Source organism: Giraffa tippelskirchi, chromosome 7 (genome assembly GCF_054371585.1).
Source record: "Giraffa tippelskirchi isolate mGirTip1 chromosome 7, T2T-mGirTip1v1.2.pri, whole genome shotgun sequence".
NCBI classification, from domain to species: Eukaryota; Metazoa; Chordata; class Mammalia; order Artiodactyla; family Giraffidae; genus Giraffa; species Giraffa tippelskirchi.
In genome coordinates this window covers 17,049,413-17,074,789 of record NC_137281.1, presented here as the reverse complement: position 1 = coordinate 17,074,789, position 25,377 = coordinate 17,049,413, and the positions used below count along the sequence as shown (strand labels likewise).

General features: G+C 43.7%; 1 protein-coding gene and 1 non-coding gene across 3 annotated transcripts in view; one reads left to right on the top strand and one right to left on the bottom strand.

Moving 5' to 3' along the window:
• LOC145515802 (uncharacterized) overlaps positions 1 to 25,377 on the top strand; it is a 230,318-nt gene that overhangs the window by 193,158 nt on the left and 11,783 nt on the right. For both annotated transcript variants that reach the window (XM_081517154.1, XM_081517153.1), the window contains one exon: positions 10,362 to 10,546. In XM_081517154.1, coding sequence (XP_081373280.1) covers positions 10,362 to 10,546 — 185 coding nt within the window. The remainder of the gene's footprint in view (positions 1 to 10,361; positions 10,547 to 25,377) is intronic.
• LOC145515938 (U6 spliceosomal RNA) lies at positions 21,309 to 21,412 on the bottom strand. Its single transcript, XR_014061141.1, has one exon. It is a non-coding gene; the product is annotated as a U6 spliceosomal RNA (small nuclear RNA).

Sequence of the window (25,377 nt, the reverse complement as noted above, 5' to 3'; positions counted from 1 at the left end):
CCAGGCTGAGCTACGAGCTGTATGCAACAACTTCCCATTGGCTATTTATTTCACACATGATATGTATATATTTCCGTGCTGCTCTCTCAATTCGTCCCGACCTCTCCTTCACTCACTGTGTCCATAAGTCTGTTCTGTATGTCCAAGTCTCTATTCCAGCCCAGCATATAGGTTCATCAGTACCATTTTTCTAGATTTCATATATATGCATTAATACACAACACTTGTTTTTATCTTTCTGACTTACTTCACTCTGTATAATAGGCTCTAGTTCAACCCACCGCATTAAAACTAACTCAAATATATTCCTTTCTATGGGTCAGTAGTATTCCATTGTATGTGGGTTCCACCATTTCTTTATCCATTGCTCTGCTGATGGAAATCTAAGTTGCTTCCGTGTCCTAGCTATCGTGAATAGTGCTGCAGTAAACATTGGGGTACGTGTATCTTTTTCAATTATAATTTCCTTAGTGTATATGCCCAGTAGTGGGATTGTTGGGTCATATGATAGTTTTATTTCCAGTTTTGTAAGGAATGTCCATAGTGGCTATGTCAACTTACATTCCCACCAACAGTGCTAGAGGGTTCCCTTTTCTCCACATCCTCTCCAGCATTTATTGTTTGTAGATCTATTGATGATGGCCTTTCTGACCGATGTGAGGTGATACCTCATGGTAGTTTTGATTTGTGTGTCTCTAATAATAAGTGATGTTGAGCATTCTTTCATGTATTGATTTGCCATTAAGATTCCTTCTTTGGAGAAATGTCTGTTTAGATATTCTGCCCATTAAAAATTTTTTTTCCCCTGATGTTGAGCAGCATGAGTTGCTTGTATATTTTGGAGATTAATCCTTTGTCAGTTGCTTCATTTGCAATTATTTTTTCCCCTTCTGAGGGTTGTCCTTTCATCTTGTTTGTGGTTTATTTGCTGTGCAAAAGCTTTGAAGTTTGATTAGTTCCCATTTGTTTAGTTTTGTTTTTATTTCCATTACTCTAGGAGGTGGGTCATAGAGGATCTTTTTGTGATTTATTTTAAAAAGTGTTCTGCCTGTGTTTTCCTTTAAGAGTTTTGTAGTTTCTGATCTTACATTTAGGTTTTTAATCCATTTTGAGTTTATCTTTATGTATGGTGCTAGGCAGTGTTCTAATTTCATTCTTCTATAATACATGTAGCTGTTCAGTTTCCCTAACATCACTTATTAAAGAGACTGTCTTCTCTCCATTGAAGCTTCTCTCATAGCTCAGTTGGTAAAGAATTCACCTGCAATCCAGGAGGACCCAGTTCGATTCCTGGGTTGGGAAGATCCACTGGAGAAATGATAGGCTACCCAGTCCAGTATTCTTGGGCTTTCCTTGTGGCTCAGCTGGTAAAGAATCTGCCTGCATTGCAGGAGGACCTGGGTTCGATCCCTGGGTTGAGAAGATCCCCTGGAGAAGGGAAAGGCTACCCACTCCAGTAATCTGGACTGGAGAATTCCATGTACTGTATAATGCATGGAGTTGCAAAGAGTTGGACATGACTGAGCGACTTTCACTTTCACATTCACATAGTCTGCCTCCCTTGTCAATGATAAGATGTCCATAGGTGTGTGGGTTTTTTTCTGGCTTTCTATCTTGTTCTGTTAGTCTATATTTCTGTTTTTCTGCCTGTTCCATACTGTCTTGATGAGTGTAGCTTTGTAGAATAGTCTGAAATCAGGAAGATTGATTCCTCCAGCTCCATTCTTCTTTTGCAAGATCAGTTTGCCTATAAGGGGTCTTTTGTGTTTCTGTATGAATTGTGAGGGATATCTCTTCATGGCTGCTCTAGCAAAGCGCAGCTGCTGCTCCTTGCATTGGACAATGGGTATCTCCTTACTGTCGCCACTCCTGACTTTGAACGTGGAGTAGTTCCTCTCAGCCGCTGCCCCTGTCCTTGGGCATGGGGTAGCTCCTCTCGGCCGCCCTTCTGCATGGTCCGTCGCAACCACCACGCCCACGTCCAAGGTAAGAGAAACCCAAGTAAGATGGTAGGTGTTGCAAGAGGACATCAGAGGGCAGACACACTGAAACCATAATCACAGAAAACTAGCTAATCTGATCACACGGACCACAGCCTTGTCTAACTCAATGAAACTAAGCCATGCCACGTGCGGCCACTCAAGACACATGGGTCATGGTGGAGAGGTCTGACAGAATGTGTTCCACTGGAGAAGGGAATGGCAAACCATTTCAGTATTCTTGCCATGAGAACCCCATGAACAGTATGAAAAGGCAAAATGATAGGATACTAAAAAAGCAATTCCCCAGGTCGGCAGGTGCCCATTATGCTACTGGAGATCAGTGGAGAAATAACTCCAGAAAGAATGATGGGATGGAGCCAAAGCAAAAACAATACCCAGCTGTGGATGTGACTGGTGATAGAAGCAAGGTCCGATGCTGTAAAGAGCAATATTGCATAGGAACCTGGAATGTTAGGTCCACGAATCAAGGCAAATTGGAAGTGGTAAAACAGGAGATGGCAAGAGTGAACATCAACATTCTAGGAATCAGCAAACTAAGATGGACTGGAATGGGTGAATTTAACTCAGGTGACCATTATACCTACTACTGTGGGCAGGAATCCCTTAGAAGAAATGGAGTAGCCATCATGCTCAACAAAAGAGTCCAAAATGCAGTACTTGGATGCAATCTCAAAAATGACAGAATGATCTCTGTTCGTTTCTAAGGCAAACCATTCAATATCACGGTAATCCAAGCCTATGCCCCAGCCAGTAATGCTGAAGCTGAAGTTGAACGGTTCTATGAAGACCTACAAGACCTTCTAGAACTAACACCCAAAAAAGATGTCCTTTTCATTATAGGGGCCTGGAATGCCAAAGTAGGAAGTCAAGACACACCTGGAGTAACAGGCAAATTTGGCCTTGGAGTACAGAATGAAGCAGGGCAAAGGCTAATAGAGTTTTGCCAAGAGAACACACTGGCCATAGCAAACACCTCTTCCAACAACACAAGAGAAGACTCTACACATGGACATCACCAGATGGTCAACACCGAAATCAGATTGATTATATTCTTTGAAGCCAAATATGGAGAAGCTCTATACAGTCAGCAAAAACAAGACCAGAAGCTGACTTTGGCTCAGATCATGAACTCCTTATTGGAAAATTTAGACTTAAATTGAAGAAAGTAGGGAAAACCACTAGACCATTAAGGTATGACCTAAATCAAATCCCTTATGATTATACAGTGGAAGTAACAAATACATTTAAGGGACTAGATCTGATAGACAGAGTGCCTGATGAACTGTGGATGGAGGTTCGTGACATTGTACAGGAGACAGGGATCAAGACCATCCCCAAGAAAAAGAAATGCAAAAAAGCAAAATGGCTGTCTGAGGAAGCCTTACAAATAGTTGTGAAAACAAGAGAAGTGAAAAGCAAAGGAGAAAAGGAAAGATATTCCCACTTAAATGCAGACTTCCAAAGAATAGCAAGGAGAGATAAGAAAGCCTTCCTCAGCGATCAATGCAAAGAAATAGAGGAAAGCAACAGAACGGGAAAGAGTAGAGATCTCTTCAAGAAAATTAGAGATACCAAGGGAACATTTCATGCAAAAATGGGCTTGATAAAGGACAGAAATAGTATGGACCTGACAGAAGCAGAAGATATTAAGAAGAGGTGGCAAGAATACACAGAAGAACTGTACAAAAAAGATCTTCACGACCCAGATAATCACGATGGTGTGATCACTCACCTAGAGCCAGACATCCTGGAATGTGAAGTCAAGTGGGCCTTAGAAAGCATCACTACGAACAAAGCTAGTGGAGGTGATGGAATTCTAGTTGAGCTATTTCACATCCTGAAAGATGATGCTGTGAAAATGCTGCACTCAATATGCCAGCAAGTTTGGAAAACTCAGAAGTGGCCACAGGACTGGAAAAGGTCAGTTTTCATCCCAATCCCAAAGAAAGGCAATGCCAAAGAATGCTCAAACTACCACACAATTGCACTCATCTCACACGCTAGTAAAGTAATGCTCAAAACTCTCCAAGCCAGGTTTCAGCAATACATGAACCGTGAACTTCCAGATGTCCAAGCTGGTTTTAGAAAAGGGAGAGGAACCAGAGATCAAATTGCCAACATCCGCTGGATCATCAAAAAGGCAAGAGAGTTCCATAAAAACATCTATTTCTGCTTTATTGACTATGCCAAAGCCTTTGACTGTGTGGATCACAATAAACTGTGGAAAATTCTGAAAGAGATGGGAATACCAGACCATCTGACCTGTCTCTTGAGAAACCTGTGTGCAGGTCAGGAAGCAACAGTTGGAACTGGACATGGAACAACAGGCTGGTCCCAAATAGGAAAAGGAGTACATCAAGGCTGTATATTGTCACCCTGCTTATTTAACTTATATGCAGAGTACAGCATGAGAAATGCTAGGCTGGAGGAAGCACAAGCTGGAATCAAGATTGCCAGGAGAAATATCAGTAACCTCAGATATGCAGATGACATCACCTTTATGGCAGAAAGTGAAGAGGAGCTAAAATCCTCTTGATGAAAGTGAGAGAGGAGAGTGAAAAAGTTGACTTAAAACTCAACATTCAGAAAACTAAGATCATGGCATCTGGTCCCATCACTTCATGGGAAATAGGTGGGAAAACAGTGGAAACAGTGTCAGACTTTTTTTGGGGGGGGTGCAAAATCTCTGCAGATGGTGATTGCAGCCATGAAATTAAAAGACGCTTACTCCTTGGAAGGAAGGTTATGACCAACCTAGATAGCGTATTTAAAAGCAGAGACATTACTTTGCCAACAAAGGTCCGTCTAGTCAAGGTTATGGTTTTTCCAGTAGTCATGTACAGATGGGAGAATTGGACTATAAAGAAAGCTGAGTGCCAAAGAATTGATGCTTTTAAACTGTGGTGTTGGAGAAGACTCTTGAGAGTCCCTTGGACTGCAAGGACATCCAACCAGTCTATCCTAAAGGAGATCAGTCCTGGGTGTTCATTGGAAGGACTAATGTTCAAGTTGAAATTCCAATACTTTGGCCACCTCATGCAAAGAGTTGACTCATTGGAAAAGACCCTAATGCTAGGAAGGATTGGGGGCAGGAGGAGAAGGGGATGACAGAGGATGAGATGGCTGGATGGCATCACCGTCTCGATGGACATGAGTTTGGGTAAACTCCGGGAGTTGGTGATAGACAGAAGGGCCTGGTGTGCTGCGATTCACGGGGTCACAAAGAGTTGGACATGACAGAGCAACTGAACTGACTGACTGATGAATTGTGAAATTTTTGTTCTACTTCTGTGAAAAGTACCATTGGTTTCTTGATATAGATTGCATTGAATATGTAGATTGCTTTGAGGGGTATAGTCATTTTCACAATATTGAGTCTTCCCTTCCAGGAACATGGTGTGTCTTTCCATCTGCTTATGTCATCCTTAATTTCTTTCATCAGTCTTATAATTATCTGTATACAGCCCTTTTGTTTCCTTAGGTAGGTTTATTTCTAGGTATATTATTCTTTTTAAGTCAATGGTGAATGGAATTGATTCCTTAATTTCTCTTTCTGAGTATTCATTGTTAGTGTAAAGGATTGCAAGGAATTCATGTATAATGATTTTGTATCCTATGACTGTACAAATAAATTCACCGATTTGCTCTAGTAATCTTTACTGTTATCTCTAGTATCTTTAGCTTTAGTATCTTTACTGTTTTCTATGTATAATATCATGTCATCTGCAAATAGTGAGAGTTTTACTGCTTCCTTTCCAGTCTGTATTCCTGTATTTCTTTTTGTCTGTTTGCCATGGCTAGGACTTCCAAAACTATGTTGAACAGTAGTGGTCAGAGAGGGCAGCCTTGTCTTGTTCCTGATCTTGGAGGAAATGCTTTCTGTTTTTCACCAATGATAACAATGTTTCCTGTGGGATTATGGTACATGACTTTTATTATGTTCAGTAGATTCCTTCTATGCCAATTTTCCTGAGAGTTTCTATCATAAGTGGGTGCTGGATTTTGTTGGCAGTCTTATTGCAGTTATGGAAATTATCATGTGAATTGTATGTTTTTATTTGTTAATATGGTGCATCACATTGATTGATTTGCATATATTGAAGAATCTTTGCATCCCTTGAATATACCTGACTTGATCATGGCATATGATCATTATCTATTTTCAGTATTGCAGTGTGTACATAAGCATCCCGAGCTCCATAACTGTCCCTTACCCTCATCCTTCCCTCTAGCCATCATAAGTTCGTTCTCTAAGTCTGTCATCACTTTCTGGGTTGTAAATAAATTGCTTTGTATCTTGTCTTTTTAGATCCTGCGTATTAGAGATGTCATAAGACGTTTCTGCTTCTCTGACTTACTTCAGTCAAGAGACATTACTTACTTACTGCACTTACTTACTGCACTTACTTCACCTGACAGTCTTTAGGTGCATTTCTTTTTGCAGCCTCTTTCACCTCTTGAGTGTCTCTGTACTGTTCCCACGATCACCTCTCCACTTGAGGAAAAGCCAGGCCCCTTCTAGGCACAATCTCTGGGCAAGTTGCCCAACCAGCCCCGCACTGCTGCTGCCTCTGGGAACTTATCCCTGCCTTTCTCTCCTCCCTCAGGGCCTCCTTTCTTCTTCTTGACCTGACCAGGTGTGCTCCTGCAGCAGGGCCTCTGCACGTGGAGCCCTCCCAGCCTGGAGGGCTCTTCCTCCAGTGGCTGCATGATTCATTCCCTCATCCTCAGGTGTCTTCAGGTATCACAAGGCACAGATTTCCTCGGACTATTGAGCCCTCATAACAAAGCATGCTGCCCTCTGCTCCTCCCTCCACGGCCCTCTGTCTTCTCCCCCTGCTTCATCTTTTCCCAGAGTGCCTCTTCCCATGGGGTCACTGTCTTTCACTCCCTCTTAGGTGATGAAGAGCTGCAGGAGAGCGAGAGTTGTGCTGTGTGCTGCTGCATCCCAGGACTAGGAGAGGGCCCAGCATTCGGTAGATGTTGCACTGTGTTTTTTAGAATAATGGCAGAAATATTCCATTTCTCTGGAGTCGATAAGCAGGAATATCTTTCATGCCACTTACTGTAGATTGTGTTTATGAATATTGCCTGGGATTAATAAGATAAAGGTTAAAATGTTTGATAAGTCAGAATCAAGTAACCTTTCGCTGGAGGTACCTGGCTGTCCTTTCTCTGAGCCACCTGTGGCAGATTAGTGTTTGCTGAAGACCGAATCTGAGATTGGGACACATGGTGTGACCACAGGCAGAACCCTGTGCCAAATAGGATTCACATCCGGTAACTGCTCTTGGCAAAGAGGCACCAAGGACTGAGCTGCAGTGTCAGTTGACCTCCGTGGAGCCCTTCCTCACCATGGTTCCTGTTGCCTGGGGTCCGCCCCTCTGAAGGTCACCCCACGAGGGCCTCAGGTGTCTGTAGGTGTGAGTGAAAGTTTCCTGGGCAGGAAGGTGAACACCACATGGCCCAGGCTGCACATGCTGGCTCTTTGTCTGTGGGGGCAGGGCTTCTGTGTGGTGAGGCAGCTGCCCATGGATCCCATGCCTCCTGTCCTGGAGAAGACACTGCCCCCAAAGGCCCTCTGAGCTCTGTGAGGAGAGGAACCAGGGCCTGGAGTGCTGAGTAACACAGGTGGCTACCATGGATCCAGCCCAGTGCCCTTTCAAGGGTGCCACAGGGTCCTCTGAGACGTCCCCAGATCGTGGGGACATTGGTGACATCAGAGTGAAGAGCTGGTTAGGGTCAATGTAGAAATGCTGCTGATGTAGCCCTGTCCTAATGCAGGTTGTTGTTTTTGTTGTTTTTTAATGTATTTTTAATTGGAGGATATTATTTTATAATATTGTATTGGCTTCTGCCATACAACAGCATGACTCAGCCATAAATTTACACATATCCCTTTGTCTTGAATATTCCCCATCCTCCACCACATCTCACCCCACTAGGTTGTCACAGAGTACAGAGTTGAGCTTCCTGTTTCAAGTTGTTATTAGTAAAATTTTAAGTTGCAACAATTTTAGATTTATAGAAAAAGTGCCAATATTTGTCAAAACTGAGAGACAGCATTGGAACCTTACGACTAACTAAATGTTACAGTTTATTTGAATACCAGCAGGTTGTCCATTAATGTCTCTTGGATCCCAGGATCCCATCCAGACCCTAAACTCCCTGCGTTCACTGCCATGTGTCCCTAGTGTCCTCTGCCCTGTGGAGTTACTCACTCTCTCCCTGTCTGTCATGGCCTTGACAGTCTTGAGGAGAACTACCTGGGACCAGGGACGGTAGAAGGCCCCCAAGCTAAGTTTAACTGCTGTTGTTTTCATACTGTCGAGTGGGGTTCAGACTTTGGGTTTCAAGGAAGACACCCCACAGGTGAAGCTCCCTTCCAGTCCCCTTACATCAGAGTACACGCGACAGCATTGTGTCTTACCGCTGGGAATAATCAGCCTTGATTAGCTGATTACGTTGAGTTTGCCGGGTTTCTGCTGTGTTTTCCTCTTCTCCTCCTCTTTTCTTTGGAGATGAGTTCCCAAGTCTAGCCCACACTCAGGGAGAGCAGGGCAGTAGGTTCCTCCTCCTGGAGGGGATAGTCTATGTCTATTATTCGGGATGTTTCTGTAAGGAATGGTTGTCTCCTCTCCCACATTTATTTATTTAGACATTAATTTAGGCAGTATAGATTCACACATATTACTTTATACATTGGTTTATCATTGAATACTCTGTTACTTATTTTGTTCATCAAACCCTTTCCAGTTTGGCCACTGGGAGCTTCTCAGGCTTTCTTTTAGTGTTTTCAAGGTCCATCTCAAATTGTTTGTCCCAACAAATGCTTTCCTAACATGGAAGGTTGAGTTTGACTCTGAAAGAGTTTTCACATACAGACTGCCACCTCTGATCAACCCAGCTCTCTGGGGCTTAGAACTCCCGTCCACAATGGTCTATAGGGCTGTGCACCTCAGAGTCTCTGTCCCAGGAGACAAACCCTCAACCCCACAGGTTCTCCCTGATGTTCCAGGATAGACTGCGCAGTTCAAGCACCTCTCAAGACCAGGTTCACTGTGGAGGCGAAAGGACAGCTAGGAGAAGGGGCAAGGCTGGAACCTGCTCAGGAACTAGCTGGCTGAAGGGCCTGAGAAAAGCTGGTTGCCTGATCCAAAAGTACAGAATTACCAGCTCTTGAGAAAAGCCACATGGCCTTAAGTCCTGCGAGTTCCTTGTTGGGCATGAATTGGAGCCCAAGGCTGCTGACCACCAGTGCTCAGGGCCCTGTCTAGAGACTGCAGATGTGAAGACATCTGAGGGCTTAGGGAAGGTCCAGCTCCACTTTCTTATCTTCAGGAATAAATTTGAGGGGGAAAGGAAGGATTCTGGGTGACCTTTTTTGTACCTTATAGTGGTGTACATCTGTCCTTGACCTTTTTGTGATTCCATCTGTTCAGTCTGGGAGAGTGCTGCCCTCAGAGCCAGGATAAGTTGGGGGAAGGATGATCAAGGCAACAGGTGATGGTTGTGGACCAGAAAACAGAGCATTTGGCTTCGAATGGAGTCACTTAGAAGTGTCAGCTCCACTTGATCTTTGGCAAAGATACCCCCACATTTCCTCTAGGAGCTCTGCTCTCAGAGTAGGATTGTCTTCCACATTAAACACCCAAGGACCAAGGAAGCCAGCTGGGCTAGGTACATGGCCACAGGCCATGGGAGGGAAGTGGGCTGGGCTTGGGAGCTAGTGGTATATAAAGGAGGCGAAACTGTGCCCTGAGCAGAGCACTCTAGCTGCTGCCACGATGAAGGGAGCACTGCTTGTGCTGGCCTTGCTGGTGACCAGAGAGCTGACCTTCAAGACGCATGAGGGTAGAAAGGAGGGTCCAGATGGCCCTCCTGATCCTTGCTCTTTGCCATCTCACTGCATCCTTCCCAATCGGCCGCTTCTAGGGGCCGATTCCAAGGGCAGGTGGCAGATTGGTGCCCAGGAGTCCTGCAAAAATTCCCTGAGACTTTCACTCTTTGAATGGAGGGGTGGTGTGGAGCTGGAAGGGTCATTAGCTGCGTACACCTCGGGGAAAATTTTGTTGGGGGTAGTGGTGCTTGTTGGGAGGGAGGAAGCAGGCCGGTATGCCTGGGGGCAGTGGTCAAAGGAGAGGGGTCTCCAGGCCTAGCCCGTCTTGCTGCTCCCTCTGCTGGGAGTGCCTCACAGGGAAGGTTTTGTCTGGGATGTAAGCAGTACTGGGAGAGGGTGGGTCTCTGTGGGAGGTGAGTCTGAAGCTTTGGATGTGTGAGTTCCTATCAAGTGGTGGGAAACAGAACCTTCTAACCTGGTGATTCTTTTGACAAGGTGTTTTCTGTCTCTGGCTTCAGTGGACGCCTGCCCTGTGTTTTATGCAGTCCACAGTGCTGTGGTCCTTGGACTCCCAGGTGAAGCATTGGATGAAACCTTGGATTCAATCGATGCTAATGAAGCTGAAAAAGCAGCCATTGAAAAAATCCAGGATTGCTTCGTTGAAGCAGGACCTGAGGACAGGTTTAATCATCTGAAATATAAGGTAACTTACCTTTACCCACACTGACCTTGAGATCTCACATGCAGCATAGTTCAGTATGCCACATGGTAATAGATCTTCCAATCATGGAATGTGTGATAGAGCTAAAAACAAAGAAGCATATAAACCTTTTGCCCAGCCTGCAGCACCTGTAATATGCAAGTACAGTCCACCTGCACATCCAGCCTCTTGTTACCAAATCTGTCCATATCATATCAATCAGCTCACACAGAATAAGGAACTAGTGTCAATGCACTAGGAGTAGTGTATTGACTCCTTTAATTTTTTTTTTCTCACTGAGAGGAAATAGCACTTTAATTTTTGCAGGAAACGAAGCATTCAGCTCACACATGTGTAGCAGTTCTGTCATCTCTACTTTAGGATATTTAAAGGGAGCCCCAGCTTTTAGGTCTCCTTCCAGCATGGGACTCCCTAGCTTATAAGCTTTCTGACATGTGGTCAAATCACCTCCTCTTTATCCCTTTTTGATGGCCATTGCTCTGGCTCACAGCCCCATTTCTACTGACACGTTCTCAGTGCCTACGAGCTAGAATTTCCACTCTGGTGTTTAGGCTTCTGGGGCAGCTTCTAGGTACGTACAACCACTCACTTGGGCTAACAGTGTATCTCTTGAAGAAATATATTTTTGCTGCCGTTGTTTTTCTTGTGATAGAATATTTGAGATTTTGAATAGTCTGTCTCTGCATATTTTCTTCAAATTGTTAACTTTTCAAAATGAGAGGTTTGCCACGATCCAGAGTTTCATGCACTAATAGAAGCTCCCAGGGCACATGGGCTTGTTTGACACCTGCATTAGTCCAAGAGGACTAATGCCACCCGCTTGCCTCCCAGGACTGCTGCTACCAGTGCCCCTGTCCCCACAGCAAGCCACTGATGACTCATGCCTCCGTAGGAGAGCCTCAAATACTTAGCAGGTCTGACTCAGTCTTTTGTGGAGCTCACTATCCTTTCCCTGGGCCCTTGTGCACACAAGGTTTTGTTTGTGCCCTCCAGGAGCCTCTGACGGGTATAAGATTTGGCTTTAAAAGTGATTGTGCCCCTCCTACCATCTTGTCGTGGCTTCTCCGTTGTCCCTCGATGTGAGGTATCTTTTCTGGGTGGGTTCCAACATTCTCCTGCTGATGGTTGTTCAGCAGCTAGTTGTGATTTTGGTGTTGGCACAGGAGAATATGAGCATGTGAACTTCTACTCTGCCATCTTGAAACTGAAATGGGAAATTCTGTCGACACTTATGCAATGTATACAATCCAACACTTCTAGAGAACTAATGTACAATATTGTGCTTACAGTTAACAAGACATACAAAGTCATTAAAAATGTAGATTTCTTGAGGGAAGCATTGAGCTATTAGGACACAGACATAACAGGTCTAAACTGGGATTGTCCCATATGGGAAAATAAAAAGGCTTCATTGTTTATGTTCCTTTGGGGATGGTGTTTGTCATTTTTCTACCAGATATACAACTATGATTGCGTTTTCTTAAGGTGTCATTTCCTAGGTTTGAGTTCACTTAGCTAATGAGAATACATGAGCCTAGCACGCAATCCTGATATCTACAGCTGTGTGTCCATCCGTCGATTTCCTTTGCCACTGAAAGTAAATTAACTCTGCCTGATGGACTAGGCTGTTTTGGTCCTTCAGTTATAAGAACAGAGCTGAGCAAGCCAGGTGACAGAAGACAGACCTATGCTATCTGGTCAATAAATATTTCATTAAAGGAGCCATTGTTGGAGGTGTTATTGAAAGCCACCAACTTCCTCACCTCACCTGAGAAACTGTTTCTGTCCTTGTAGCAGTAGTGATCTCGGAGGAGCTTCCATGGCTGTGAGTGTATGATTCATATAAATAAATAAATATTTAATAGAAATTTAAATGAAGAGTCAAAAAGTAAAAACAGGGATGTAGATTTCATATGATTTTCCATTATAATGAAAATAAGTATATAATTCTGAAAAAGAATGGAAATGTCTACCAACAAGCAGTTGGATTAACAAACTTTGGTATACCAGTATGAAGAAATACTACTTGGTAAAACCTAACCTATTGCTGCACACAACAACATAATTCAACAACAGGACTAGATATAAAAGATGGTATCTTTCACGATTCCATTTATATGGGTAAAATTATGGAAATATTGAATATCTTGATTGTATGTATTTATCAGTATCAAAAATTTTCAAAATGCATCAAAATGTATACGAAAATTTAGTACATTAATTGTACATGACCGCCTTCAAGGATCACAGCCCTGTCATGGTGAACGGGCTTGTGTATCTCAATGAAGCAATGAGCCATGCCATGCACGGCCACCCAAGACAAATGGGTCATAGTCAAGAGTTCCGACAAAACGTGACCCACTGGAGGAGGAAATGGTAAACCACTCCAGTTCTTACCACAAGAATCCCATAAACAGTATGCAAAGGGAAAAAGATATGACACCAGATGAGCAGCCATCCAGGTCAGAAGGTATTCAGTGTGCCACTGGGGAAGCGTGGAGGGCGATTACTAATTCCTCCAGAAAGAATGAAGAGGCTGAACCAAAAGAGAAACGATGCTCAGTTGTGGATGTGTCTGGTGGCAAAAGTAATGTCTGCTGCTGTAAAGCACAATATTGCATAGGAACCTAAATGTTAGATCCATGAATCCAGGTGAATTGGAAGTAGTCAACCAGGAGAAGGAATAGTGAACATTGACATTTGAGGAATCAGTGAAGTAAAATGGATGAGAATGGGCAAATTTAATTCAGATAGCCATTGTATATATTACTGTGGGCAAAAATCCCTTAGAAGAAGTGGAGTAACCCTTAGAGTCAACAAAAAAGTCCAAAATGCAGTATTTGGGTGCAATCTCAAAAATGACAGAATGATCTCTGTTCATTTCCAAGACAAATCATTCAACATCACAGTAATCCAAGTCTATGCCCCAACCATAATGCAGGAGAAGATGAAGTTGAATGGTTCTATGAAGACCTACAAGACCTTCTAGAACTAACAACAACAACAACAAAAAGATGCCCTTTTCCTCCTCGGTGACTGGAATGCAAACGTAGGAAGTCAAGAGATGACCTGGAGTAAGAGACAAGTTGGCTCTTGAAGTACAAAATGAAGCAGGCCAAAGGCTAACAGAGTTTTGCCGAAAGAATGCACTGGTCATAGATAATACTCTCTTCCAATAACACAAGAGACAACTCTACACATGGAAATCACCAGATGGTCAATACCAAAATCAGATTGATTATATTGGTTTGTATCAAAAGATGGAGAACCTCTATACAGTCAGCAAAAACAAGACTTGGAGCTGACTGTGGCTCAGGTCATGACTCCTTATTGGAAAATTCAGACTTTCATTGAAGAAAAGAGGGAACACCACTAGGCCGCTGAGGTATGACCTAAAGCAAATCCCTTATGATTATACAGTGAGGGTGACAAAAGATTCAAGGGATTAGATCTGGTAGACAGAGTGCCTGAAGAACTATGGACAGAGGTTCATAACTCTGTACAGGAGGCAGTTACCATAACCATCCCCAAGAAAAAGAAATGCAACAAGGAAAAGTGGTTGTCTGAGGAGGTTTTACAAATAGCTGAGGAAAGAAGACAAGAGAAAGGCAAGGGAGAAAGGGAAAAATATAGCCAACTGAATGCAGAGTTCCTGGGAATAGGAAGGACAGAAAAGAAGGTCTTCTTAAATGAACAATGCAAAGAATTAAAGGAAAATAATAGACTGGAAAATACAAAGATCTCTTCAAAAAATTGGAGACATCAAGGGGATATTTCATGCATGGATGAGCACAATAAATAACAGAAACAGTAAGGACCTACCAGGAGCAGAAATGATTAAGAAGCGGCAAAAATACCCAGAACTATTAAAAAATCTTAATAACCCAAATGCTCATGATGGTGTGGTCACTTACCTAGGGCCAGATATCCTGGAGTGTGAAGTCAAGTGGGCCTTAGGAAGCATTACTCTGAACAAAGCTAGTTTGGAATTAGCTAGCTTTGTTCCAGCTGAACTATTTAAAATCCTAACGGTGCTGTTAAAGTGCTACACTCAATATGTCAGCAAATTTGAAAAACTCAGTAGTGACCACAGGACTGGAAAAAGTCAGTTTTCATTCCAATCCCAAAGAAGGGCAATGGCAAAGAATGTTCATACTACCATACAGTTGTGCTCATTTCCCATGCTGGAGAGGTTATGCTAAAAATGCTGCAACATAGGCTTCAGCAGTACGTGAACTGAGATCTTTCAGATGTACAAGCTGGGTCTTGAAAAGGCAGAGGTACCAGAAATCAAAATGCCAACATCTATTGGATCATAGAAAAAGCAAGATGCTTTACCATAGCATCCCCTGAAAAGCCTCGTGTAGGAATCCTTGTTTATTTTGGAAATTAACTTCTTGTCAGGTATGTGGTTTGAAAATATGTTCCCACTGTATAGATGGCCTTTTACTCTGTTGATGATTTCCTTTGCTATTTGGAAGCCTTTATTTTTTTACGTTGTCCCACTTGACTTCTTTTTCGTTGCTGTGCTTTGGGTTTACTATCCAAGAAATTATTACCAAAACTCATGTCATACCATTTTCTCCCTATAGTTCCTTCTAGTAATTTCACATTTTTAGGCATCGTGTTTCAGGGTTTAATCTATTTTGAAATGTTTTGTGGGTGTGGTGGAAGATAAGGATCAAATTTCATTCTTTTCCTTCTCTATATCTGGTGGTTCCCACACCATTTACGGAAGAGACCATCTTTCTCCATTTTGTATTCCTGCAAACCTTGTCAAAGATCAATTGACTGTGTGTGTGTATGTGTGTGTGTTTTCTGGGCTCTCTATTATGTTCCTCTGGTCTATGAGTCCACATGTCAGTATCATACTATTTTAATGACTGCAACTTTGTAATATGCTTTGAAATGAGGAGGAGTGGTGTCTCCAGGTTTGTTTTTCTTTCTCAAGGCTGTTTTAGCTATTCAGAGTCCTTTGTGGTTGCATATGATTTTTATGACCATTTTTCTAGTTCTGTAAAGAATGCCTTGGGATTTACTCGGGGACTTCATTTTTATATCATTTTGGGTGGTATGGATATCTTTAAAACATTAGTCTTCCAATTGATGAATATGGGATGTTGTTCTACTTCTTTGTGTCTTCTTTTATGTTTTTCCTCAGTATTTTGTAGTTTTCAGGGTAGAAGTCTTTCCCCTCTGTGATTCATTCTATTCCTATGTTTTTAACTTTTCTTAATTTCCTTTTTGGAGTTTTCATTTTTAGTGTACAGAAACATAACTGGTGTGGTCTCAGCATTGACTCTGGTTACAGCAGTGAGGGACTAGGGCAGATAGTGGCGATTGCTAGTGCCAGAAGTGTGCACATGCTCAGCTGTGGGTCTGTAGGTGAATGCACAGGACAGCGATATATGCACAGTGGCAAGGACAGGGCTCGTGATGGGATCTGGGGTGAATTGCAGGCATAAGTTCAGTTGCTGAGGTCAGAGCTGGTGGCATATACATGCCTGGCTTCAGGACCAGGACTAGCTTTGCTGCATGTACGATGGCTGTGCTGAGTTCCAGGGAGGCTCTGACTGTCATGGATCCTGTTAGGGAGGGTGGAGGGTCTCAGCACCGGGAATCTGAGATGTAAAAACCTGTGAGACTTTCTGCGCTGAGAGTGCTGGGCACGTGCAGTGGTTGTGCTGGCTGTTGGTTTCCTTCATAGCTTTTGCTCATTTTAATTTGTGCTACTGTTACGGGAAACACACTGTCAAAATGATTGGCCAAAGACAACCCGGAAACTAATCCAATCACCATAAAATCTAAGGCTTCAAGCCACATGACAGAGCCGTTCTCCTGGGTTCTCTTTCCCTACTGCTTTCTGCCCTGCCACCCCTTCCAATAAAGTCTCTTCCTTTGTCAGCACGTGTGTCTCCTCGGACCATTCATTTCTGAGTGTTAGACAAGAACTCCCTTTGAACCCTGGAAAGGGTCCCGTCCTGCAACACTACTGTGTTGCTTCAGCTTCTTTAGTGGACTCCTGAGCTGTGTCAGAACTATGTTATTTTTCCTATTGGTGGCTTAGAGACTGGGATCTCCTACTAAACCTTCCTCCTGACATTACTCTGTATATGTTTTCGAATCAGCTTCTCACTTTCTACACAAGTCCTGCTGGCATGTGAATAAGAATTGCCTTGAATCTAAAGATCGATAGAATTGAAATCTTATCATTACTGAGTCTTTAAATATGTAAGCCTAGTACATGTCTCCATTTAACTATGACTTTTACTTTTCTCAGAAATTAATGTTTTGCAAAGTTTCCATTTTACAGATCTTGTACATGTTTTATTAATTCTATGCCAAATTATTTTACGTTTTTGGTGCTATTATGAATGACATTTTACTTCAGTTTCAAATTGTTTGTTGTCTCTATGTAAAATACACTTGAGTTTGTATATATTGACTTGTATTTTACAAATATGCTAACCTCACTTATATGTCCCCTGGAGAAGGAAATTACAACCCACTCCAGTATTCTTGCCTAGAGTATTCCATGAACAGAGAAGCCTGGTCGGCTATAGTCCATGGGGTCAGAAAGAGTTGGATACAGGTATGTGACTGCTGCTGCTGCTGCTAAGTCACTTCAGTCGTGTCCGACTCTGTGCGACCCCATACACGGCAGGCCACCAGGCTCTGCCATCCCTGGGATTCTCCAGGCAAGAACACTGGAGTGGGTTGCCATTTCCTTCTCCAATGCATGAAAGGGAAAAGTGAAAGTGAAGTCGCTCAGTCGTGTCCGACTCTTCGTGACCCCATGGACTGCAGCCTACCAGGCTCCTCCGTCCATGGGATTCTCCAGGCAAGAATACTGAAGTGGGTTTGTCTTCTCCAACTATGTGACTGACACACATACAATTATATGTACTAGTGGTGTTTTTGTAAATTCCTTAGGTTTTTCTCTGAAGAGAGAGAATAATTTAAATATAATTTACTCTGAAGAGAGTTTGAGTTTTACACTCCCAACTGTAGTTTGTTTTCATTATTTCTCACCTTATTGCACTTGTGACAGCTTACAGTGCAATGTGGAATAGAAATGGAAAGAGTAGGTGCCTTTCCCTTACCCTTGATCATAGGAGAAACAATTCAGCCTTTGTTCATTAAATGCAGTGTTAGTTGAATTCTTCTTTGTTATTTTTGATGCCATTTATTTGACTGAGTCTGTGTTCTTCTATTACTATGGTAGTGAAAAATTCAGTGGATGTTTAATTTTCAATTTTTTTCCTGCGTGTTTTTTAAAATTTATTTATTTTAACTGGAGGCTAATTACTTGCCAATACTGTAGTGGCTTTTGCCTTACACTGACATGCGTCAGCCAGGGGTGTACCTGTGTTTCCCATTCTGAACCCCCCTGCCACTTCCCTCCCCATCCCATTGATTCACTTTGTGTAATTTTTGTCTTCAAGAAAGGTATATGCTTCATCTAAGCCATCCAGCTAACTGACATAATTAGTTCTTCATGTTTTCTTATTTTTATGTATGTAGATCTATAAAGTCATCCTTTCTTTTATTTACTATAATAATTTGTGTCTTACCGCTTTTCAAATAAGTAATAGAGATTTATCCTTTTTTTTCCTTTTTCAAAGATCATGGTTTGAATGGTTATTGATATTCCTTTTTTTTTTTTGGCTGGGCTGGGTTTTAATCACTGCATGTGAGCTTTCTGTAGTCTCAACCAGTGGGAGCTGTCTACCTGTACAGGATAACCCTAGGATCTGTGGGCTTCAGGAGTTGTAGCACGTGGGCTCTAGGGCATGGGGCCTTCAGTATTTGCAGCTCCCACACTCTAGAGCGCAGGCTCAGCAGTCGGGGTGCACATGCACGTGCTTAGTTGTCCTGCAGCATGTGGGATCTTCCCAAACCGGGGATCAAACCCATGTCCTCTGCATTGGAAGGTGGAGTCCCAACCGACAGGACCACCAAGGAAGGCTGATATTCCTGTTTATCTCTTGTCTACTTTGATATCATCAAACTTTCTTTTTGTACTGCATTGGTTAATAAATATAGTAAATGTTTAGTGCAAACAGTCATTCAAGCATCATTCCCTTGTTTCTCATTTGAAATGGACTGCTCATAACATTTGACCATCACATATGATGTTTGTTGAGGTTTTTTCATAAATGCACTTTATCATGATTATGAAGAACTCTTTATTCCCGTTTTTTTCTAAATCACAAATAACTGCTTAGTATCATAAACTCTCTTTTTCTTCATCAGTTAAGATGATCACTCAATTTTTCACTTCAGTCTCTGTATGTTACTGATCTTGGCCTGTGTCAGCTTGCCCATGCATAGCAAAGCCAATCTATTGACATAAGGTTGTGTTGAAGGAAAACGTGGTGTTCATTGCCAAGCAAGGAGTCCAGGTAGTTAGTATTTCAGAGGTCTGAACTCCCCAAAGTCTCAGGGAAAGGCTTTTAAAGACAGGGTGAGGGCGGGGGGCTTGTGGGATATGTGATCAGCTGGTGGACTTTCTTGTGATTGGTTGGTGATCAGGTAATCAGGAGTCAACATCATCAACCTTCTGATTCCAAAAGGACTGGAGTTTACATTCTTGTAGGAAACATACAGTTAACTTCTTCCACCAGACGGGGGTTTCAGTATTTTCAAAAAATCTCCAAGGATATGGTTCAGAATATTATGTATAGCCCTTGAGGAGTGACTGAAGGTCCTTGTCATTGTTTAATGGCTCAACTATGATTATGTTTTCTTTCTTGACTGTTCGTCTTTCTACATTTTCTCAAGTATCTGATCCAATGTACTCTTTGGAACTTGGGAAAGGCCTAGAAGATGAAAGTGTTTCTACAGACAAAAGGCATGAGGAGGACAGGCTTGGGGGGTGGTCTGTTGTGGGGAGACCTCTTAGGGTCCTGCTCAGTTGTATTTATGCAGTTTATTATATATATTTGTAATGCTAAGCTATGTTTGCATTCTTAGAATAAAACAAACTTTTAAAAACAAAATATATACTTTTGTACTTTGTTAGTAATATATTAGCCTTGCTCATACTTTATTATCTGTATGTACCTAAATTGTTCCAAACCCTTCAGAAGAAATGAGAGCTCTTCTTCCCATGATTGGACACACAAAATGATGTATTGATCTGCCTTTCCCTTCTCTAGAACGATATCACCTGTAGCCACCCCTCCTTCTGGACTCCAGTGTGGAATGATGACTTTCCAAAGCCAATGCAGTGGTTGTCCCAGAATTTCCCTTCAGTTCATCTTGGGAATTCAGATGTCTTCCCCTTTCTCAGTCTGTTCTCTTATGTTAGTGAAGTACATCCTCTTGTACATTCCTGAGAGAAGAGGCAAGGAAGGAGAATTATTTGATTGTTACATATTTGGATCGATACCTTTCTTGGGATGGAATTCTAAATTTGCTTTAGAAATTTGAAGACTCTCCTCTGTTATGTTCTAGCTTACAGTGGTGCCATTGAAAGCGCACGTTTTGAATGCAAACGATTTCGAACCATGAAGTGCAGCTCCAGGGTCCCTGATCTTAACCATTACATCACACTGGCTCTCCAGCTTCCTTCTTGGGGGATGTTTACCTGAATGCATGTGTTCTGTGCATGAAAGAGGTGGGGAGTAGGGTTAGAGATTTCAGCGATTCCGTGTCGACATCACTTACCTCTTTCAGTTCTGCGGCTGTACTTACACTTACCCACTGCAATGCCCAGATCTCTGTAGCTCAGAGCTCTTTGGAATTGTGTAGGAAAAACGGGCTCTGTCTTATTTGTTAGATATGGCTTTCTCTGCCCATAGTCACCCCATCTTTCTGTGCTTTCTCTTCTCTGAAAAAGTGTTCTATTCCATCATTAGGTGATAATCCCATATTGTTCCCTTTGTCTTTATGGGGTTGTAGTTTAAAATTCCATTACTATCTTTCTCATGGTGTCTTGAGAAGGAGAGGAGAACGAGTCATTTATTTTTCACCTTTTATTTTCTACTCCAAAGCAATCAGATGGCTCAGGTGTAGAATGTTTTGTAAGCCTGTATTGCCACCACATAGCTGTACACCATATTGCCCCATTGTATGAAGTCTCCCTGAACTTGGATCATCAACCTGAATCCAGCCTTGATTTATTCTTCCTGGCCTCTTCTCAGGGTCTTTCTCTCTCTCCTTCTTTGAGGGATGGGATGGGGAGGGAGGTGGGAGGGGGGTTCTGGAAGGGGAAAACATGTACACCCATGGTGGATTCATGGCAATGTATGGCAAAACAAATACAATATTGTAAAGTTAAAAAATAGATAAATAAACTAATTTAAAAAATATATTTTTAAGTTAAATTAAAAATTTTAATTGGAGGATAATTGCTTTACAATGTTGTGGTGGTCTGTGTCATTCATCAGTGTGAATCCGTCATTGTTGTTGTTAGTTGCTAAGTCATGTCTGACTCTTTGCAACTCTATGGACTGTAGCGCGAAAGGCTTCCCTGTCCTTCGCTATCTGTGGAGTTGGCTCATACCTATGCCCATTGTGTTGATGATGCCATGCAACGGTTTCATCCTCTGTCACCCCCTTCTCTTCCTTCACTCAGGCTTTCCTAGCATCAGGGTCATTTCCAGTGAGTTACCTTTCCTCCCTCTTGAACTTCTCCCCCTGCCACAATAATTCCGTCTTGCGAGGTTCTTACAGAGTGCCAGGCTGGGCTCCCTGTGCTATATAGCTGCTTCCGGATGATTATCTATTTTACATATGAGAAAATATGGAAAGTTTTATGATTTTGTGTGTCGTCCTTGCCCAGGGGCCATGCTACTCTGCTTACTGTTGCAATATTAATATATATGCTGCCAAAGTGAGCACTTGCTCTCTCTTCTTTACAAATATCTGTTTATTTATTTATGTTTGGCTCTTTTTGGTCTTAGGTGTGTCATGTGGGATTTTCTCATGGCAGATATAGGATCTTTCCATGCAGCCCGCAGGCTTTGCTCTAGCTGTAGCACAAAGGTTTCTGTCATCCCAGGGCAAGTGGCATCTATGTTCCTTGACCAGGGGTCACACCAGCATCGTCTGCATTGGAAGGCAGATTCTTAACCACTGGATCACCAGGATAGTCACATCAGGGCCTCTTTTTCTTTGGGGCTTCTTCAGCAACCTTGGGCTTTGCTCTAGTTTTTTTCCCCCGGACAACTAGACCAAAATCGTTTAGGTATTTCTATGATTTATTATTATTCCTTCCATGCCTGTCCTGAAGGAGAGTAGAATGGGCTAGCCCCTCATGGATTGAGCATGGAAGATGCTCCTGAGACTGGGCTAGCCCTGTGTGTTTGCTCAGAGCTGCCTCTGTGGTAGGAGTGATGATGTGAATCTGGGCTTGTCCTGCTATCATCTGCAGGGCCTCTTTGCCTGGCTGTGTTGTGCTGACCATGCTAGGTTCTGTGTCTGGCTGCCCAGATACACAGGGCTGTGTGCAGCTCTGCAGGCTTTACAAGTGGGGCCTATGTGTCTATTAGGTAGTGAGTTTGCAGTTACCTCTGTAATCTGGAAATGGACATGATGAATCCATGTGTGTGTTTTCTATGGTGTCTTTCTGAGTGGAAGATGTGTTTCTGTTATCTCTCTTGTCTGTCTGCTTAGGATCTGCTGAGCTCTGTGGCTTGCTTAGGTACCTGCTTGGGGCACATAAAAGAACATCTGACCCTTCCATGTGAACCACTTCAGAAGCCTGGGTCTGAAGCCCCGACTGGGTATCCTGTGTTCTGATTCCATGAGCATGGCCAGCCTAAAGATGAGTGTAAATATGTTATACCATTGGCACTATACTCAATACAATAGAATATATATAAAAAGAATTTTCAAGGAAACTTCAAGGTATGGTAACACTGAAGCCGTGGATGTATCTCTGTAGGTCTTCATATTGCAATCATGAAGGCAAACCCTGTCCTCCACTATGGCCTGATTCTGGGCTTTTCCTTGTTGGAGGCCTGTCTCAGTCTTGCAGCCTCTGTCCTGCCACCCAGATCTTGCTCCTTTCTCTCTATGACTTTCTGGTTTCCAGGTCTTGATCCATGGAGCAGTGTGTGCTTCTGCCTGAATTCTCCCATGGATTCCTATGGTCTAGGGTCAGGGTACACCTCAAAACACCTTGTCCCAGCTGATTGAGAACATCTCATTCCAAGGTCCATAAAGAAATGCAAGACCAGAAAGCATCTCCCTCCCCAAACCAGGTTCCTGTTCTCTGTGTAGGGATGTTCCTGTTCTCTGTGATGCCTCTGAAGCTTCAACTATGGTATCCCTTTCCCTTCCTCCTGATTTTACTGGATATCTTTCACTTGAATTCCTGTGCTTACTAATCAGGCAGATGGACATAGGACACCATGAGACTTTGTGTTCCCAACAAAGGAGACCCAGACACAGGGACTTGGGAGCAGGTAGGTAATTAGGTGGTGATGTCAGGTGCCTAAGTGAGGAACTAAGTACAGTGAACACACATGTGAGAAAGACCATGGAGGTGGACAAATGGGACCCAAGGCCACTGGGATAGTATGGAGAGATAGTACAGAGGTCACCTCTGAAGAGACACACCAGGAGTCAAGGAGGCTGGGGTCTGTAGTGTCTGAGGGTTTCCCTGTGGGCATGAACTCCCCACACTTTTGAGTGAGTCACCCAGTGATTTGAAGGAGGACAGGGCCACCCACTCTATCTAGTATGCTTGCTGGAAGGATCCCATGGACTAGTGGGCTACTAGTGGGCGGAACCTAGTGGGCTACAGTCCTTAGGGTTGCAAAGAATCAGACACAACTGAGGCAACTGAGCACACAAGCACAGTGGCTCAGCAAGCTCCCAGGTTCTGGAGAAATCACCAAGCAGGTGGGGGAGATGCAGGAGTTTGAGGAGGGGAGTGTCTGCAGTGGGGGATTATCCCACAGCTGCAGGTGAGCTCAGGTTGGCCTAGGGGGAAACGGGGCGGGGCTCCTGTGATCTCAGAGGGAGGCTCATGTGAGAATCAGAGATCAAAAGCCACAGGTTTTTGATGATTACCTTCCCAGCTATCTGAGGTTTGAATGTCAGACAGAAAAGGATTTGGGAGCAATCAGATGCTGCCTTTTCTACTAACCCCAGATTAGATAAGGATGCTGTAGATTGAAGGAAGGCAGGGAGAGAGGAGGGGTAATGGGCATATGGAGGTGTTTCCCCGGCAGCCCCAGGAGTTCTGGGCAGCTGAGCAAGAGCCAGGAGACGGATTGTGTCTGTCCCGGGAGGACCAACTGCCCCTCACTCATCTCCACCAAATCTTTGGATGGGTCCTGTCACACCTGTACACTCACTGCAGAGCAGGGTGAGTTTATATCCAAGATGGTGGAAGAGGCATCTAACTTATCTGAGTGGCAAATGTCTTTTCAGAAGGCCTGGAGCTTTCACATCAGTTAGGTGGGGGTGGGATGGAATACATATCCTGCGTCAGATGAGGCGATGGGTCCCTGCTGCAGGATCTGCTCACACCACCTCAATGCACCTTAGCTCCCACAGAGGCAGGTCTCCATCTTAGAAGAGGCCCCAGCCAGAGCCTGGTGGGGGTGGAGTGGTGGGCAGAGACAAGGGCCCAGTGTCACTCTGGGCAAGGAGACCTCCTCCGTGTTCCCCAGGGTCCCCTCCACAGGGAGAAGAAGCCGCTCTGGATCACTTTGGGGACCGGACCTAAGCCTCCTCACCGTGAGGACCTTAGAGACTCCCTGTCATAAACCCAGCCCTGTGGGGTAAGCCCAGCAGACTCTTTGCTGGGGGGCCGCTGTTGGGTGGGAAGAAGCTCTTAGAGATGGGGTGGGGTCAGGTGAAGAAGAATGAGACAGCGTGAGCTTAGGGCCCAGTTGGTGGGCAGGCAGCAGAGAAACAGGAGGAGCAAGAAACCCCAGGCCCCTGGACGTCCACCCTGAGTGTGAGGCCCAACTCACAGTGTGTTTATGTGGAAGCAGCTGAGTCTGCAATTTGGGGGTTGGCATTAGGATCAACTGAGGCCCAAGGAGTGACAGAGTTCAACACATGTTCCTTGACCCATTGTTCTTCCTCTCCTGTCAGGCATTTAGTACAATGGCCATTTGTCAGTCATTATTTTACTTTGGCCTTACCACAGACTTGGAGACGGGAAGAAGTTCGATTTTATAAACGGAAATCAGAGGCATAAAGAAGGACTATAATATGTGCACAGTCATAGGGAGATTTAGCTGAACTCGTCTCCCCATCATGGACGGGTGGGGGAAGATGTGTCTCTTCAGCAGATGTTTTACCCTCTCTGAGCCTCAGATTCTCTCTTGTAAGATGAGGATGACTACTCCTATGCCTCAAGGTTGCTGTGAGGCTGAAATTTGGCGGATGATGCTCATGACCTGTGAGTCCTGGTGACAGCAGTGATCAGACCCTCTGGCTGATGTAATGATCATTACCCATGCTCCACCTGTTGCATTTGTGGAGGAGCATCTGATTGCACTGAAATCCAGGTGCAGTGGGAAGGCACACTGGTGATCTCCACTGTGGTTGCGTCCTCCCGCCCCCCTCTCTGAAGTCAATGAGTAAGCACTCTCTTATGAAATGCAAGGCTTTTTATTGCTGGAATCCTCTATAATCAAACACCTGGATGTGGCAGGCTGCTGACATGACTTAGGGATCAGGCAAGTGGCTCCCTTGGGTGCCTGGCAGGGACAGTTCCATCAGCAGAGAGAATTTGAGTATACTTTATTCTGTAAGAGAAGGTGCAGAAACCTGGTGAGGCCTCAGGGTTCGAGCAGACATGAAGCTTCACTGAACATAGGGGAGGGGTCTACAGAGGGAGG